Genomic DNA, 16,744 nt, shown 5'->3' with positions numbered 1-16,744 from the left:
ACCTCCTGAAGGAGACCGAGAGGGGTAGGGCAAGAGGGCGAGAGGGCTTCGCATGTCTTGACTTTGATTGGTCAGAGCAGCAGGGTTTTCGCGCCAACGCACTGCATTGTGGGAACTGTAGGCGGAAGTGGGATGCTCGTGGAGCCTGTTTGTTGGTGTTTGGGAGAGGGCAGCGTTTTGCTGGTTAACGTCTGGCTCTGGGGGTTGTTTAAAACTTGATGCTGTAGCTGTACATTGGAACGAATGCGGGGTGACGAGTCGTCGGACTCCGAGTCGGGCAGGATGGAGGAAAGTTCAGTCCGAAGGAGTTTGGAGACATTGTGTCAGGAGCTGAACATGGACGAACAGACCGCTACTGAAGCTATGGACAACTTCACAGCCATATGGAACACATACACTCTGGAGGTGAATAATGTTCTTTAATAACAAGTTACTGTCGAATTAATCAGCCACAACTTTCATCCTACATAGAACTGGATTTCAGTGCTGACACACACTGAGATTAAAGGGATTCAACAACTGACCTGTTTTTAATCTTCCATCCAGGAACAGAAACATATTGTCGAGCAGTCGATCGACGGCATTTGCAAACGTCAGACAAAACCGGACAAAACAAAACAATTATTTTTAGTTTATGACTGACTGATTATTAACAAATATTAAAATCCTCCTGAAATTACATAAGAATAATAAAAAATAATCAAATTGAAATATTTTTTCCAGGTAAAATATATTTTACCGTAAAACAACTATGACTGTCTTTTATTTGTGGTAAAACCATGGGTAGAACATGGTAGTGACATCTGAGTGAATAATAAATCCGTTTTATTTAAATGGATCGGCTTTATTTAAGGTCTGACCAATAATAACAATGTTTAAGATTTCTTTAGTCTGATAACAAAGCAGCAGATGTTCTTTTTCAATTAATATCAGTTTTATTGTTCATACATACTATTGACATCTTAATTAAAAGCAGTTTCCTTTTAACATCGTATCAGAAATCACTATATAATCCTGATTTTTGTTGTTCACCCTGATTAGTATCAGAATTGTTTGTTTGTTTGTTTTTGCCTTTGAATCCGTGTGACAGGAACATAGACAACTGTAGTGCAGTCAGTTTGAAGCATCGTCTAAAATGACGGGACATCAACAAAAGTTGTGCAGTGTTTGTTAGAAGACTTCTGTCTGAGGGATGGGTGTAAACACTGATTATATCCTCAGGGGTCAAAGGTGATTCACGGAAAGAAACGTTCACACAGAGAGGTGTTACAAGGTTATTTTATTCAAAACGATTCTAATCCTAATCTAGGTACAGATTATGAAAGATTAGTTTGTACCTGACAATTTAACCTCCTACAGCTAATGATGCTAGTTGGCTTTGTTTACATCGTTACCTATTAATAATAATGCATTTTATTTAAAAGCGCCTTTCTGGTCACTCAAGGACACTGTACAGAATAAAAACACAAATCATTCAATAAGTAAACATACGTAAACATCAACAAACAAGGCTCTCTAAAATTCAAAGTTGATATGTGGTAATGAAGAGGTGGGTTTTGAGTTGTTTTTTGAATTCTGTGAATGAGTTAATGTTCTTGATGAGAGGGGGAAGGGAGTTCCAGAGTTTGGGAGTGGTGCCGCTGAAGGCTCTACTCCCCATGGTGCTGATACGGAAGGAGGGCACAGAGAGATGAATGGAGGAGGAGGACCTGAGGGAACGGGACGAGGTGACGATGTGAACGAGATCTGTGAGGTAGTGAGGGGCGAGGTTTTGGATGGCCTTGAAGGTGAGAAGGAGAATCTTGTAGTTAATCCTGGTGTGCACTGGTAGCCAATGGAGTTGTTTGAGGATGGGGGTGATGTGATGAGAGATGGGAGTTTTAGTGACGATGCGTGCTGCTGCGTTCTGGACCAACTGGAGCTTACGGAGGATTTTCTGAGGGAGGCCTGAGAGAAGAGAGTTGCAATAATCGATACGCGATGTAACCAGACTATGGACAAGAATAGAAGTAGAGTGGACATCAAGGGAGGGGCGAAGACGATTAATGTTACGAAGATGGAAATAAGCTGACCGTGTGATGCTATTGATATGAGATTGGAAGGATAGTGTGCTGTCTAGGATGACACCCAGACTCTTGACCTGGGGAGAGGGGGAAACTGAATTAACCTCAAATGATTCAGTTATGCTTTTAAACATAAGGCCTCTAACCAAACAGATGCTCCGTTTATCTTTGAGTTTATCTGTCATTCAGAAATGGTTGCTTCTCTGATTTATTAATGAAAAATATTTGTTTGAGAAATTGACCTTCAAAAATACTAATAGTCTGTCTGTATTATAAAAACATATCTCCAATAGATGATAAAATGCTAGTCGTTAAACTCTTCTGAATTATAAATAATTGGACCATTCAGCTGTCTCATTAATTAAAGATGGCAGAATTTTGCGTGCAAAAATCAAACATAGTAATTAAAATGTGCACATAGGTTTTCAGTCATGTTCCGTGTAGTTCTGTTTGCTGTTTCTGCAGCTATTCTTGTATCTGCTGAGTCGCTCTGTGTACTGGAAATAGTGGAGTATTAGTTTCCCAGTTTGCTGTTTATGCTGAGTGAAGACAATTAAAGTGATTTGCTGTTTGTCTGCAGGGGGATGTGGTCCACTGGCTGGCCTGCTCGCTGTACGCTGCCTGCAGGAAGGGGTCCATTCCCACTGTGGGAAAAGGGCTGATGGAGGGAAACTGTGTCTCGCTCACCAGGATCCTTCGCTGCTCCAAACTCAGGTTCAGCGCTATAAACACATGTTTTGTCTCTACGATCCTTATTCTGGTATCTCTGTGTTCTGGTTTGTTCTTAGGGGTTTCTAGAAAACAAATGCAGTTTTAAATAGGGATGCTCTTATCCGGTCCAAGCTAACGTGTCGCCTCAGGAGAGTGAAAGCGTCTGCAGTTTGGACATTTTTTTTCTACCGGACAGTGGAGGCAATGCAACAGACACTTGTAACATGTGCAAACCAGGTATTTCATGTGGTGGAAAAGTAGTGATGTGCTGACTCACCATTTAATCGATGCATCGCGACACGACACATGCCAATTCAATATCGATTTGTCAGCGTTCAAAAACAATCATAAATAAATTCTGAAAATCAGCTGCAAAGCGTGACAGGAACATAAGAGTTGTGTGTGCAGCTCAGACAGTGACAGAACTGCATTCAACACTGTGAATCTGATACAGCTTCTTAAAAAAACAACCGTCTTTTTCTTCAGGGTTCCCAGCAGTTAATCACCTGTCTGCATTTAGTTCTATTCTGCCAGCTTAAAGACAAACACCCCAAATGGAGCTCATTACTCGGAGTTCACAGCAATGCGTCGGACAAAACACGAAGCCAGCAAACATCAAAGTGTGTAGTAAAAAGCAAAGAGAATTGTTTATGAAGAGTAAAAGGTCTCAGCAAAACATAAAAAAGCAGTCTGTAGTTGCGAACGTCTGGTTTTAGCGTCTCCTGGAGGTGCGGTATGTTTCCTTCTCATCATTACAAACGCATCTCTCTGGTGTTTTGCAGAAAAGACCAAACCTGCCATTGGGACGTAACTGCCCAGTCACAGGAACATGCATTGCTTATTACAGCCACACATTAGACAACTTGGATGTGTTCTCTTTCTTTCTCCTTTCTAATGCATTGCCGAAGAATTAGATCGGGACTCGGAATCGACAGATACTCAAAATCTCGGACTTGGATTGGGGGGGTGATCGGAACAGCCCTCATTTTACACTTAGTAAAATACATTGAAAGGCTCCCTAATGTTTCTTTTTTCTGTCTTGTTTACAGTCTGATCCAGTTCTTCTCAAAGATGAGGAAGTGGACCGACATGTCCAACCTCTCGCAGGACTTCAGGCTGCGAATGGACCGACTGGAGCGAAACTTTGAGGTTTCCACTGTGATCTTTCGCAAGTTTGAGCCCATCTTCATGGACTTGTTTCAGAATCCACAGGGATGTGATCCGCCACGTCAGCCGCGCAGCAGGAAGCACAGGCATGACACACGCGCACGCACGGTTTTTTAGACCCTACATTCCCAAGAACTATGTATTTTCTTCACGTGGAAAGTTCCCCTAGCTACTCCCTGCCTAAGCCTTTTCTTTCAACTTTATTCTATTTTTAAACATTGAATGAAACTTTTCTGATTCTGAACAAGGATGAGCTTAAACTGGGGATTATATTTCACACACCGGTCAGACTGAAATCACAAACAGTGCCTTAATTTTAAAAGTGGAACACAGAGTCACTAAACAACGGCATATTTGTCTCCTACCTCTGACTGCAGGCGACTGCCCTGCCACATCAGTGATGTGTTCAAGTTCTGCTGGACCCTGTTTGTCTACACTAAAGGTACCAAGAATAAAACCTAACAGCTGACTGACTCGGGCTGCACGTTTAGAGTCGTAGCTTTAACTTTTCTGCTTGGAGTCAGCAAATCAGCTGATGTATCTGCAAAATATCTCATGTTTATAGAATCTTACTGCTGAGTTTGACACTTTAACTTCACAAACAGCTAATTTGTTATATCTAAACATCAATGAATCAGCTTGTTGTAGAAAGGTGGGATTTTATTTTTGCTGTTGTTTGATTTATGCGTTTTGCGTCTCTGAAGGTAACTTTCGTATGATCGGAGACGACCTGGTGAACTCGTACCACCTGCTGCTGTGCTGCCTGGACTTGGTGTTTGGTAACACTCTTCTGTGTGCAAACAGAAAGGATCTCATCAACCCCGTGTTCAGAGGTAAAACTTTGAGCTCCTCTTTCAGTTTCCACCTTTTCCACATTAGGAGATCTTTAAAATGCATCCAGATCTTTGTGCATGAAGCCACAGATGAAGCTTCTAAACTCTTTCAACTCTTGATGCCAGATTTAGTATTTGTGTTGGATGAAGCTCCTCCTCTTGCAGAAGCTGTTTCCTTTCGCTACAGCAGAACAGTTACACTGCTTGATGAGTGTTGGCATGATCACATGACTTCCTGCAGGTTTGCCCCCCTCTTTTCGTGCCGAGAGCCACGTTTCTCGAGGCGAGCCTCCTCCTTGTGTGTTGGAGAAGTTGTGTGAGCTGCATGATGGGCTGGTGGTGGAGGCCAAAGGCATCAAGCAGCACTACTTCAAACCGTTCGTGCAGAAACTGTTCCAGAAACAGGTGCACATCTTCCTCACTTTAAAATATCGGCTGATACTCAGGATTTGTGTTGTTTTTGAAAAATAGTTTAAAATTTTTTTTTTTGTTTTCTTTGTGCGTAAATCAGATTTTGAAAGGAAACAAGGACCTTCTGACTGAAATGTTAGATCCTCAGAACTTCATAGACAACAAGTAAGCAACAAGATACGTATTGTTCCGTCTCCTTGTGAAGTTTCTTCTGGTGTTTGTTTTTTCTGCAGTAAATAAATTATTTTAGTGAATGATTGTTTTGTCTGTGTGCTGTCGTCTGCAGCAAGGCCCTGAACAGGGAGTACGAGGAGTATGTGCTGACGGTGGGAGATTTTGATGAGCGTGTGTTCCTGGGAGCGGATGCTGATGAGGAAATCGGAACGCCGAGGAAGATTGTTCAGGAATGCACTGCAAGCCAAACGGTTGCTCAGAACCAGCTGCAACAACACGTGGAGAAGGTGCAGACACTAACATGGAACTGCTGATCCCTGAGGTCCCACCATCACCTGATGGAGATGTTCGGCCCTCGTTTATTATACTTCCTTTATTGTTAGGTGGTGTTGAGTTGAAGTTCTGTTCGCTTTCCGAAGATCTCTCTTTATATATCGCCGGCACTTTAGAAACTTTAAAATTTTTCTCTCTTAATGCTAAAAGCTTGGATGAAACAAATCAGCCGACTGCAGCTGTTTAACATTCTGAAAGGAAAGTCGTTGATGAGTGGGACAAAAACAGTCACATCTGTTTTCCGTTAATCTTCTCTTTATGCTACAAGCTAAAAGTTCTTGTTGCTGAAAGGCTCTTTGACTTTGTGGACTTCTGTTACGGGTTATGGAGTCCAAATTAGCATGTTTAGCTGCCTTTAGCATGTGTAGAACAGGGGGTGAGTTGCTGTTCCAGATCTGCAGGACTGATGTTTAAATCACACCCGTTTGGAGCCTAATCTCTAGGAATGGTTTTCAGCATTTTGTTCTGTAGCTTTCTTCAGCTAACGAACAAGAAACGGCGTGAATGTTGTGGTTTAAGGAGCTCTTACAGGACCAAAGACTAAATAATATCTCCTCCCTTGTGTGCAGTCCAGCTCTCTGGCCCCGTCCACCCCTCTGACCGGGCGGGTCTACCTGAAGGAGAAGGACCTGCTCGTAACTCCTGTCTCCTTGGCCACGCAGAGCGTCAGCCGGCTGCAGAGCATGGTGGCCGGTTTAAGAACGTCCCCCAGTGAGAACCTGGTCCAGATCTTCAAGTCAGTCTCCTTATTTAACCTTTTTTTGTTTGTATGTTTCTGTTGAACAAATCAGAGGAACATAAACTAAACAAGAGAGCGTGGAGGTGTTTTATAGCAGGAGGTTAGAAGATTATCAAGTAATGGATAAAATAAATAAATTCATAAAGATTGTTTTGAAAGTTTTGTTTATTGTTTATTTTCTGTTCGTGTTGCAGGTCCTGCTCCAGAGATCCCACTGAGTCCTTACTGGCTCAGGTGAAAACTCTCGGACAAACCTTTAAAGAGCATTATACCAAAGATTCTGAGGACACACCGGGCTCTCATATAGGTACAGCACACACACACACACACCCTTTAGGAGTGGTAAGCCTGTCGGCTTGTCTGACATGTTTGTTGTGTTGTTTCAGACTTTGCAGAAAACCGTTTGAAGCTGGCAAAAATCCTGTACTACAAGGTTCTGGAGAACGTTCTGGTTCAGGAGACCAAACGGCTGCAGGGCAGAGACATGAGCGTAAGCAGCACTCTTTGTTCAGAAAAAGGTGCTTTGGCCTTTTAGCTGCAGGCGGCCAGTTTCAAACAAACGTTCTTTCTGTGTTTTTATTTTGGGAGACTTCCTGAACAAATGTGAGCATCACAAGTTATTATTTAGCTAAAACACTTAGTTTTCTTTTGAAGATCTTAAGCAAAACTAAAATTATCTCAAGGACTGTCTGATTCTGAGTCTGATTAAAATGTGTTTTAGTGCTCGTTTCAGTGTTTCCCCTAGAAAATTTAGGTCATTTTCAGTCTGGTGCATTTAGAGAAAAAAGTAGAGTTACATGCCGGTGAGAATGTACGATAAAGTATCTATACATGTACACAGCATTATAATATTATATTTGATTGATTATATATTCTGTCCTGTCTTTAATCCATTTTGAACACCGACTACAGTGAAATCTTCTGATGCATTCGCGGACAGTTTTGCTGCCATGAGAGCGAGGAAGGGGGGTGATAGCGCACGGAACGTTTCGGTGCCGTGCGTCGGGACGTGGGGGGGGGGGGGGGGTTTGATTTCATAGCCGTGGTGCTAGAATTTCAGGCGCAGTGCCGTGCCTGAGCATATGTAGGGGTAACTCTGCGTTTGTATTCATTTAAATGTGTGTTTGCTGTCAGGTTTTGCTGGAACAGGACATCTTCCACTGCTCCATGATGGCATGTTGTTTGGAGGTGGTGCTGTTCTCCTACAGCTCCCAAAGGACGTTCCCCTGGATCATCAACATCTTCAAACTGGCCCCATTTTACTTTTTTAAGGTAACTAAACTCAACAAACTCAGTTTATTATTCACAATGAAACATTCAGGTGATTAGTGACGATGAAACTCCCTGACCTGTTCAGATCTAAGTTGTCTGTGATGGTTGTGTGTTCAGGTGATTGAGGTGTTTATTCGCTCAGAGGAGGGCCTATCCAGAGACATGGTCAAGCATCTGAACTCCATTGAGGAGCAGGTTCTGGAAAGCAGAGCGTGGGTGTCAGATTCTGCTCTATGGAGTGCCCTGGAGGCTGCTGGGAACAAAGTCCCCACCGTGGAGGAGGTCAGTGACGCAACCAACTAGGGCTGGGCGATATGGCAAAAATAGAATATCACGATTTTTCCAATATTTTATCACGATTTCGATTTTATCACGATTTTTTTATCCATGAATAGCATAACTTCAATTGCGTATTAAAGAAGAGAAACATTGAATAAACAAACATTTATTCATATTAGGGATAATCAGCACAGTGCTAACACACTTATATTTTAAACTCACACCAGAGATGATAAAAGCCCTGAGAGAAACAATTACAAAAATCAGTTTTCCTCGTTTTTCAAGTAACTTAACATAAATTAAAATCGTAAACATAATTAAAGTGCAAACATATCAATTGCAAACGTATTGTGCAAACATTAACTTGTTCAAAATACTATGTAGCTCCCAGTTGCTCATGTAGTGGATAGTTAAGCTCAAATACGGCTCTGATGTGCGGCTGGATCAGAGATCGCTTGTGGTAGCAAAAAACTGCGCATTCTGAATATTTTCTGCAACGCTCACTTTGCATTCAGCGTACATGTGTGGAATGGTGGTGTTCGAAAAATACTTGCGGCTGGAAAACTCGTAGCGTGGATCCAATGTTTTTATCATGTTCCTACTGTTCGCACGGGACGCAAATCTTTAACCAAGTGGTACGTCACTGCATCTGTCACGCTGTTCCATCGTCTGCTGTCTCTGCCGTAGGGAGTGAGTTTTGTTAGCGTTTGTTGCCTGGAAGAAGCACTAGCCTCTGTAGCCGCAGGCTTTTTAGCTTTAGCTGCCAGCTGGCTCTCATTGTATTGTTTGGGATGCCTTCTTTTCAAGTGATTAAACAAGTTTGTGGTGTTGCCATCACTTGCCTTGACGCTCTCCTTGCAAATGACGTTCCGCTGCTCTTTGTCATCTGGTGAAAAACCAAACCAGTTCCATATAATGGACGAGGCGTTCCTCTTCGGAACAAAAACCTCGTTGTCGCTCTCAGCCGCGGCCGAAGCCATGTTTGTTCACACAGAGGTGAAAAAAAGCGGGGCACTAATATATTACTATGACTCACTCTGATTGGTTAAGGGTCAAACAAAGGCGTGTCATTCGCCTGAGGTAAGTTCCCTTTTCATTCAGAGGCAGAAATTCAACAGCAGAGCTGTGAATCGTGATAAAAAGGTCTCTCAAAAATGACAGACCGTCAGATGTGTAGAACGTAAAACGGTCTAAAATCGTCATATCGCCCAGCCCTACATCCAACACAGGAACACACAAAAATATTATTTACAGAGACTTTCTGTGGTGTCTGAAGGTATAATCAGCTTTTATACACAAGTCTGAAGCACGAGCTCTCTGCAGATTTATAAAACCAGACTTTTGTTAGAAAAACTTCTTTTATGACAAGAAGGAAACACAAGTTTTCTGTCTGGAGGAGACACCTCACAGGGATCTGTACGTCCCTGTTCAGGTGAACTTTTCCTCCTGTCTCGACTCGGGTTCTGGTTCCACCAATGGTCAGTCTCACCTACCTCTGGTGGCTCACTCCCCCATCATCCACCCACGCATCAGGGAGTTCAGATCAGGCCTGGGGAGTGCACGTAAAGGTGAATGGGCAATCTCACATTTCTACTAGTATGTCGCACCCAGAAGTTCAGCCTCAAGCCAACAGGGCTGTCTCCTCTTCTCCTACAGAAGTCCCTCCTTCTCCACTGTCAGTCCATGACCGGTACAGCTCTCCTGCAGCCGGCAGTGCCAAGCGGCGACTTTTTGGCGATGACGCTCCAGGACCTTCAGTCAGCCTGAACACCAGAATGAGCCCTCTGCCTTCTCCGGCAAAAAGGCTGACCTTCGGGTCGAGCAGCACCCTGAAGAGCGGAGGTCAGGGAGCCCCGACCACCATCCTGAGCATCCCACTGCAAGGTGAGCACACCTGTCCATCTTACAGTACAGTTCTCTGTTTCAGGACAGGCAACTCCAGTCCAGTCGCCTTCATTTGAATCCTTTGAATTACCATAACCTGGATGACTGAGAACCCTAACCAGCAGACGGATCAAGTTACTAATTTCACCTAAATGAGTCTTTTTTCTTTGCAGAAATGTGTTTAACATATAATGAAACTCCTGAATTTTGTTTTATTGTAATTAAATGATAGTAACTGACCCTCAGCATAAAGCTCTGAACATCTGACTTAGGATTTGTTATTTTTAATCATTCTTTTTGCTATTTTTAGGATTATTGATTCAAAACTTGATTATCTTCACAAAAAATGTTTTGCTTCTCAGTAAAAAAATATATATATATAAAAATATAATATAATAATAATATATATAATATATATATAATTAATCTAGTTAATTAGAGGCTTTCTAATTAGTCGCATTTTAATCGTTCGGGAAAAAGTGCCCTCAAAGCTGCACAAATGTTACATAAATGTTAAAAATATAGCTTATCTCACCTTTTGTAAAGTTTCCGGTGCCACCGGGCAGCAGCAGCAGCAGCAGAGACGATCTCTGCCCGCGACACGGACTCCGTAGTTGTCAGGAAGGTTTTGTTTTTAACAAGTTAAGAGAAGAGGGTGACGTGTTTCCCAAATACTGCATTGGTCCAAGCGAGACGATTTCTTTCTGTTTTAGTACCCGTTATATCAGAGCACTGTGTTGTGTGTCAGTGATATTCGCTCTACGAGGAAATCATGCAAGGACAAAGGTTCCGCCTTGCTTGAAATACAAGTTGTGATTAAATGTGTGAATTTTTTTAACACATAATTGTTTTCTAATTAATTGATCATAATTAACGTTAAAGTACCACCCCTAATATATATATACAGTATATATAAATCAAAGGTTACAACAGCTAAGCTCCTGGGAGGTTAATAAAATGTGAATTTGATTGCAGCATCTGTTCTTGTGTGAATATTTTCAGGCGTGAGCAGCGACCGTACCATTACACTGATCCCAGTCCAGCCGTGTGACTCTTCTGGCGTCGTCACAGCTCAGTTTCTGCTGACCGCCTCTCCGAGCCGGAACTTCACTGCTGCCTCGACCTCTGACCCTCAGATGGGGAACGGGCGGCCTCGATGCACCGGGTCAATCGCTCTGTTCTTCAGGAAGGTGAGAAAGATTTTCACTTGTTTATTTAAAAAAATAAACGATGATTGTTTATCTTCTGCTGGACATTTGTCTTTCCTCTGACTAACTCTCTCTCTCTGTCTCCCCCTCCCTCCAGGTGTATCACCTGGCCAGTGTACGCCTGAGGGATTTGTGCCTGAAGTTGGAAATCTCCTCAGAGCTGCGAGGAAAAATCTGGACATGTTTTGAGCACGCGCTGGTTCACTGCACTGAGCTGATGAAGGATCGACATCTCGACCAGCTGCTGCTGTGCAGCATTTATATAATATCCAAAGTAAGAACGATAACTAAGAGTTAACGAAGCAGCTGTGTAGGAAAATGCCAGCCAGCAGAGTGTTTCACTGAACAGCAGCTTCTGCGCGATCGTAGAGAAACTATTTGCAACACGTTAACGAACCAAGAACCAAACGTCTTCTCAGGCTGAATGAAGTCAGCCGAACACACAACTAGTCAGACTGAGGACTCTGGGATTCACTTTAATGATGAGGAGATCCAAACAGTGGTTATATGACGAACAACATCAGCCAGTCTGGGCTCCTTTTTGCCAGTGAGTTTCTGCTGTCAGTTTAAAAGCCTCCACTAAAATATTACAGACCAAAAATGTGTATTGGTTAATAAAAGCGAGCTGTCCTTGATGCCCTGGGTGCAACTTCCTGTTATCAAACATAGAAAAGCTGCTCGTTTTATAGATTTTATGAATTAAAAGGATTCTGCTCTCTGTGGTTATGCTAAAAATCCTGGCAGGTCGGTTATTGGATCAGCTGGTGTAACTTATGTTCCTTTAAGCACGGCTTTAATGCTCTCCTCTCAGATCACCAAAGAGACTCACACCTTCCAGGACATCATGAAGTGTTACCGCAGCCAGCCCCAAGCCAGCAGCCATGTGAGAAACACAAAAACCGCTGAAATCTAAGTTACACCTCGCATCTGCTGGAGGCTTACGCTGTCTGTGTGATCAGGTTTACCGCAGCGTCTTGTTACGGCGGACTCCCAAAGCGCAGCCAGCTGACGAGAACATGGAGGTGGATGCTGTGTCGGGTGGAGAATGTAAGATCAGACACACGCTTCCATACAAACACATTTAGATCTCCTCTAAAGGCATTTTAGCCAAAAATATAGGTCAATTTTTTTTTTTTTTTTATTTAGCTAGAAAACTGATGTTTGCCTCTTCAGACTAAATACATAAACATTAACAAATGATTTTCCAGGTTTGGCCAGCAAAGTTCATCAGGGTTCATCATGAACGTCGCATAAAATAATACATAGATGACTGATTAGACCAGGGGTCGGCAACCTGTTCCCATCAAAGAGCCATTATTACCCGTTTCCCACAGTAAAGAAAACACGGAGCCACAGCAGCCGCGACGTTGTGGGCGGGGCCTACCCTCAGACAGCAGAGAGCTGCTTTAACCAATCACAACAGGTGACAGCAGCCAGTACCGGTCGCTCGTGTACATAAAAGCTGTCTTTCATAAGAAGATAATCAATAAAATGATTTATATAAAATGGATCCAGAAGTTGTAGCCCGTCTCTGCCTACAGTATTTTGATATTTTTCACCCTGTTGGTGGTTTTACTGAGCAGGTGCCACTTTTGTTGTACGTTTCTTTTTAAAACATGTTTAGACTGTTCAGAATACAAATCCAGGCTCTGTCACGTTTGATTGTTGTAATTAAACTTTGTAGGTGGGGAAGGTCAGAAAAGGATCCGATCAATTTGTTTTCCCCTCATTTACAGTGACGGAGATAACGGCGCAGTGCGCCTGGCTCTGGTGTTAATCAAGTTAAATTTGTAACAATTTTCACCAGAAAACAGAACAGTTAAAAGCAGGGCTTGTGTTGTGTTGACCGGACAGTTTCCGTATTTGGCCGTTTGTTTGACGGAGAAAGAATAGAAAGAATTACCCCAACGCATGCAGACGAACTGACATTTTATTCGTTAGGCACATCACAGATGTAGCTAAATCACTCAAGAAAAGATTCCCATCTGAACATCTGAGCTGGACTCTTAGAAAATGTTCCCTGATGATGAAACTTTGGCTGAATAGCGTTTGTTCCTGTCTCCAGTGTGGCGACACATCCAGGGGCCGTCTGAGGAGAAGCCCAGAATCTCACATTGTCTTCAGCTCAGAATGCGCCTATATGATTACGCACAAGCGTGACCCGTCAACCCGGTCTCACAGTAAGACCGGGTTGGACCTGTTCAGGTTTACGCAGACAATCTTTACATTTATAATTGGCATACAGATGTAAAATTAATGCAGTAAAATATAAAGCTTTTTATTTAAATATCCATTCATTATTTTACAAGCACAGAGAGCCGCATCAGATGGATGGAAGAGCCGCGGGTTGCCGACCCCTGGCTTAGACTGTGGCTGTATATTATGTATTCACTTTAGTTTGAGTAAGATGAAAATTAAATAAATAAAAATGCATTTAAAAAATACATTTTTGAGTATAAAGTTAATTCCAGCATTTATAAGAACCACCATCAAAGTTAAAGTTTTATTTTCCCTAAATGAGTTTATTTGTTTTTTCAGCTGCAGAGAAAACCAGTCAGGCTGGAGGTGACACCAACTCCAGCCAATCACAAGAGGAGGAACGCGGTGACCTCATTCAGTTTTATAACACCACTTTCATCCTGAAGATGAAGAGCTTCGCTCTGAGATACGCCACCAACGATAATCGGGTACAACATCGTCACAGCGTTCGTTCTGCTCTAACAATGTGCCTCTGGGCTGAGGCTGCGGTGTCTCTAATTCATTCTTGGTGTGACTTTGTTGGATCCTCCAGGCAGACGCTCCTCCTCTGTCTCCGTTCCCGTCGGTCCGAGCTCAGCCTCTGTCTCCTCGCCGAGTCAGTCAGAGACACTCGCTGTACGTGTCCCCTCACAAGAATTCCTCTGGTTGTCTCACACCGAGCTCCTTCACCTACAGGATCAACAGCAGCCCCTCCAAGGCAAGTATAAACACACACACACACACACACACTGTGAGCTACTTAAAGCTTACGTCTTGTTTCAAGCTGATTAATGATTTTTTTAAACAGCACATTATTAAAATAAAATCTAGAATTTCAGTTCATTTGAAGAAAAAAGTTAAATTCCTTAAAGGTGTGGAACTCTGAAAAACCATTTTTAATAATTATCTCTGATTCTAATGGGTCACTCTGAGTTTTTCATGCAGGCTGAACATGAAAATAGTCTCCTACACCTATCTCCTGCATTAGCTTCTGATGGAAAACAGACGGTGAAACTCTAGGATTAGAAAATCCTGACAGATCTACGCCACACTGTCACTAACCTTCGTGGACTCACCCATCTTGACCGTATATTTATGTCGATGATCTTGACTCATAACGGGAAAGGCTGTTGTTGGTTTAACGTCCAGGAATCAGCAGAGCGCATCTTGGCTGGTAGACGCATTTCTGCCATTTCGTTAGCATTAGCAACTCTCTGCTGCAGCAGACTTGGTGCTGATCCAAGCATTTCTGGGCTTTTTTTGCCCGGAGTACGGCTTGCAAGGCATTAATTCCTACCAGAGACCATTGTGGGCTGCATGGTGACGCAGTGGTTAGCACTGTTGCCTCGCAGCACGAAGGTTGCAGGTTCGAAACTCCGCTGCGGCCTTTCTGCGTGGAGTTGCGTGTTCTCCCCATGCATGCGTGGGTTTCCTCCGGGTACTCCGGTTTCCCCCACAGATCACAACATGCCCTATAGGTTTGAAATTGTAAGTCGCTTTGGATAAAAGCATCTGCTAAATGAATAAACATAAACATAATCTGTAAATGTATTGATTAAATGAGTGAACCACTCCTTTAAATTGAAAGAAATTAAGATTATTTCTGCTATAAACCTCTGTCAACAACCAGCTGGAGACACAAATTAGGGGAAAAAACTGGAAGCTTATTTTAGTTGGACTCGCGCTGAATCGGTAATAATACTAAACAGTAAATCCCATTTATGGCCCAGTTTCTGACGTGACTGAACTGAAAAGCGTTGGAGTTTTCCAATCCTTGCAACAATTCTGAACTATTTTAAGGGGAAATTTAGTAAATGATTTATTTTTAATATTTAGAAAATCCCAGCAGCATGACTGTGAGGTTCTGTAACTCGAGCAAGAAAACCAAAGATTGTTGCCGACATTTGCAGCCCAGTAAGATTAAGGCATTAAAAAAAAAACACTTATTTCATAAATTTTAGAAAAACTGGGAAAGCCTAACTGTTGTCTCCTCTGTAGGACCTGTCAGACATTAACCGGATGATCCGACAGGGATGTGTGAACAGGAAAAGGGCGTTCAACATGGAAGGGGATGTGATGATGTCACCAATGTGCGACTCGCCCAGTAAGCGGGCGTGTCCGGAGAACGGCAGCAGTCCAGACGTTCTGCTGAAGCGTCTGCAGGACGTCGTGTCCGAGCGGCAGAGTCACTGATGAAACCAACAAACTGAAATACTCAGAGGGAAGCCGCGAGCCGATCTAATCCTGACACGACTTTCTGCTGCAACCTGCAGGTCCTTAGAGACCAGGTGGTGTGGTTTAGGTTTCTATATAACACAAAGCAGATTTTAATTTAACCATGACTTCAAAGTTCTGACTGTTACCAGGAGCATGATCACAGAAACCACAAGTCAGAGCAGTCACCAGAACATTTAATCCATCCTAAAAACTGATATATGCTCATTTTTACTCTTTTATTGTTTTTTTAATACAGTTTTATGTTTTTTTAATCTCCTCGCAGCCCAGAACAGTAAAACTCCACATGCTTTTGAACCTTCCTGATTTTTCTGCAGCATTTCTGATGTGTTTGTTAAAAACAAAGAACGGTGTCAAAGAGAATATTCACCTCTTGGTTTATTAAAAGGAATGAACGATATCAGGTTTATTTGAAAGGTCCACAAACATGTGAAGTGTTTTATGGAGTTTTACTTTTGTTATTTAGTTTGTTAAATAGTTCAGTGTTATTGTGTTTTATATGTTCTAAACGCGGTTTTAAACCATAAATGTTGTGGAATGCTGTCAGAAAATATTCTTAATGCTAACTATAAATTTACTGTGTGTGTGTGTGTGTGTGTGTGTGTGTGTGGTATCTACACACATTTTATAACAAATCAAAAATTTTACAGCATTTGTTCTGATTAACAGAATCACTGTTGAGGCTTTTCTGATTCTTGTAATAACATCGCTGGTGAAAACGAACCATTTGAACACTTGATTATCAGCTTTGGTACCTTGTAAAGTAGGTTAAAACACACTTTTGTGTAAACTGAAATTGAATCAAAAGCGTGTACTAATGTCTGAATCTTCTCAGAACTTGAACATCAAGGTGTTTCTATAAACTGTTCAGTTTTGTAAAATAAAATGTAAATATCAACTGTTCAAAGAGTTGTTGTCCCTCATTTACCCACCCAGACTATTAAAGCTTTAATATGGAGTTTTCCCCCTTCAGGAATTATGTATGATTTTCTAGAAATCTGTAAGAGCGATCGTCTTATCTTCTGAACTCTACAATTGTGTTTCAATAAAGTTCTCATTAAAAAAAAATCCTGCGGTGGATTGTACCATTACTTAGGAAAGGGAAGGGGGCAGTCCAAACGTGTCCAGCCAGGTTAAAAACAAGAAAATAAAACGGAAGCTTGTTTGTTCTTTAAGATTTTGTTTTACTAAAATCCA

At 42.2% G+C, this 16,744-nt stretch overlaps 1 protein-coding gene across 2 annotated transcripts; it reads left to right on the top strand.

Moving 5' to 3' along the window:
* The first annotated feature begins 120 nt into the window (after positions 1 to 120).
* rbl1 (retinoblastoma-like 1 (p107)) lies at positions 121 to 15,713 on the top strand. 2 transcript variants are annotated; one of them, XM_015958506.3, is made up of 22 exons: positions 121 to 405; positions 2,644 to 2,777; positions 3,824 to 4,027; positions 4,319 to 4,383; positions 4,646 to 4,774; positions 5,016 to 5,179; positions 5,286 to 5,350; positions 5,472 to 5,646; positions 6,262 to 6,428; positions 6,626 to 6,738; positions 6,818 to 6,921; positions 7,566 to 7,703; positions 7,821 to 7,985; positions 9,415 to 9,550; positions 9,639 to 9,866; positions 10,869 to 11,056; positions 11,172 to 11,348; positions 11,886 to 11,957; positions 12,034 to 12,121; positions 13,613 to 13,761; positions 13,866 to 14,030; positions 15,311 to 15,713. In XM_015958506.3, exons 1-22 carry the CDS (start codon positions 244 to 246, stop codon positions 15,503 to 15,505), a joined length of 3,183 nt encoding a protein of 1,060 aa, XP_015813992.1. In that variant the 5' UTR covers positions 121 to 243; the 3' UTR covers positions 15,506 to 15,713. The 2 variants fall into 2 exon arrangements, with proteins under 2 accessions (XP_015813992.1, XP_070405637.1); XM_070549536.1 differs by lacking the exon at positions 15,311 to 15,713 and adding an exon at positions 15,149 to 15,234.
* Positions 15,714 to 16,744: the final 1,031 nt, after the last annotated feature.

Source organism: Nothobranchius furzeri, chromosome 3 (genome assembly GCF_043380555.1).
Source record: "Nothobranchius furzeri strain GRZ-AD chromosome 3, NfurGRZ-RIMD1, whole genome shotgun sequence".
In the NCBI taxonomy this organism is placed as follows: domain Eukaryota; kingdom Metazoa; phylum Chordata; class Actinopteri; order Cyprinodontiformes; family Nothobranchiidae; genus Nothobranchius; species Nothobranchius furzeri.
This window is presented reverse-complemented; position numbering and strand designations above follow the sequence as displayed.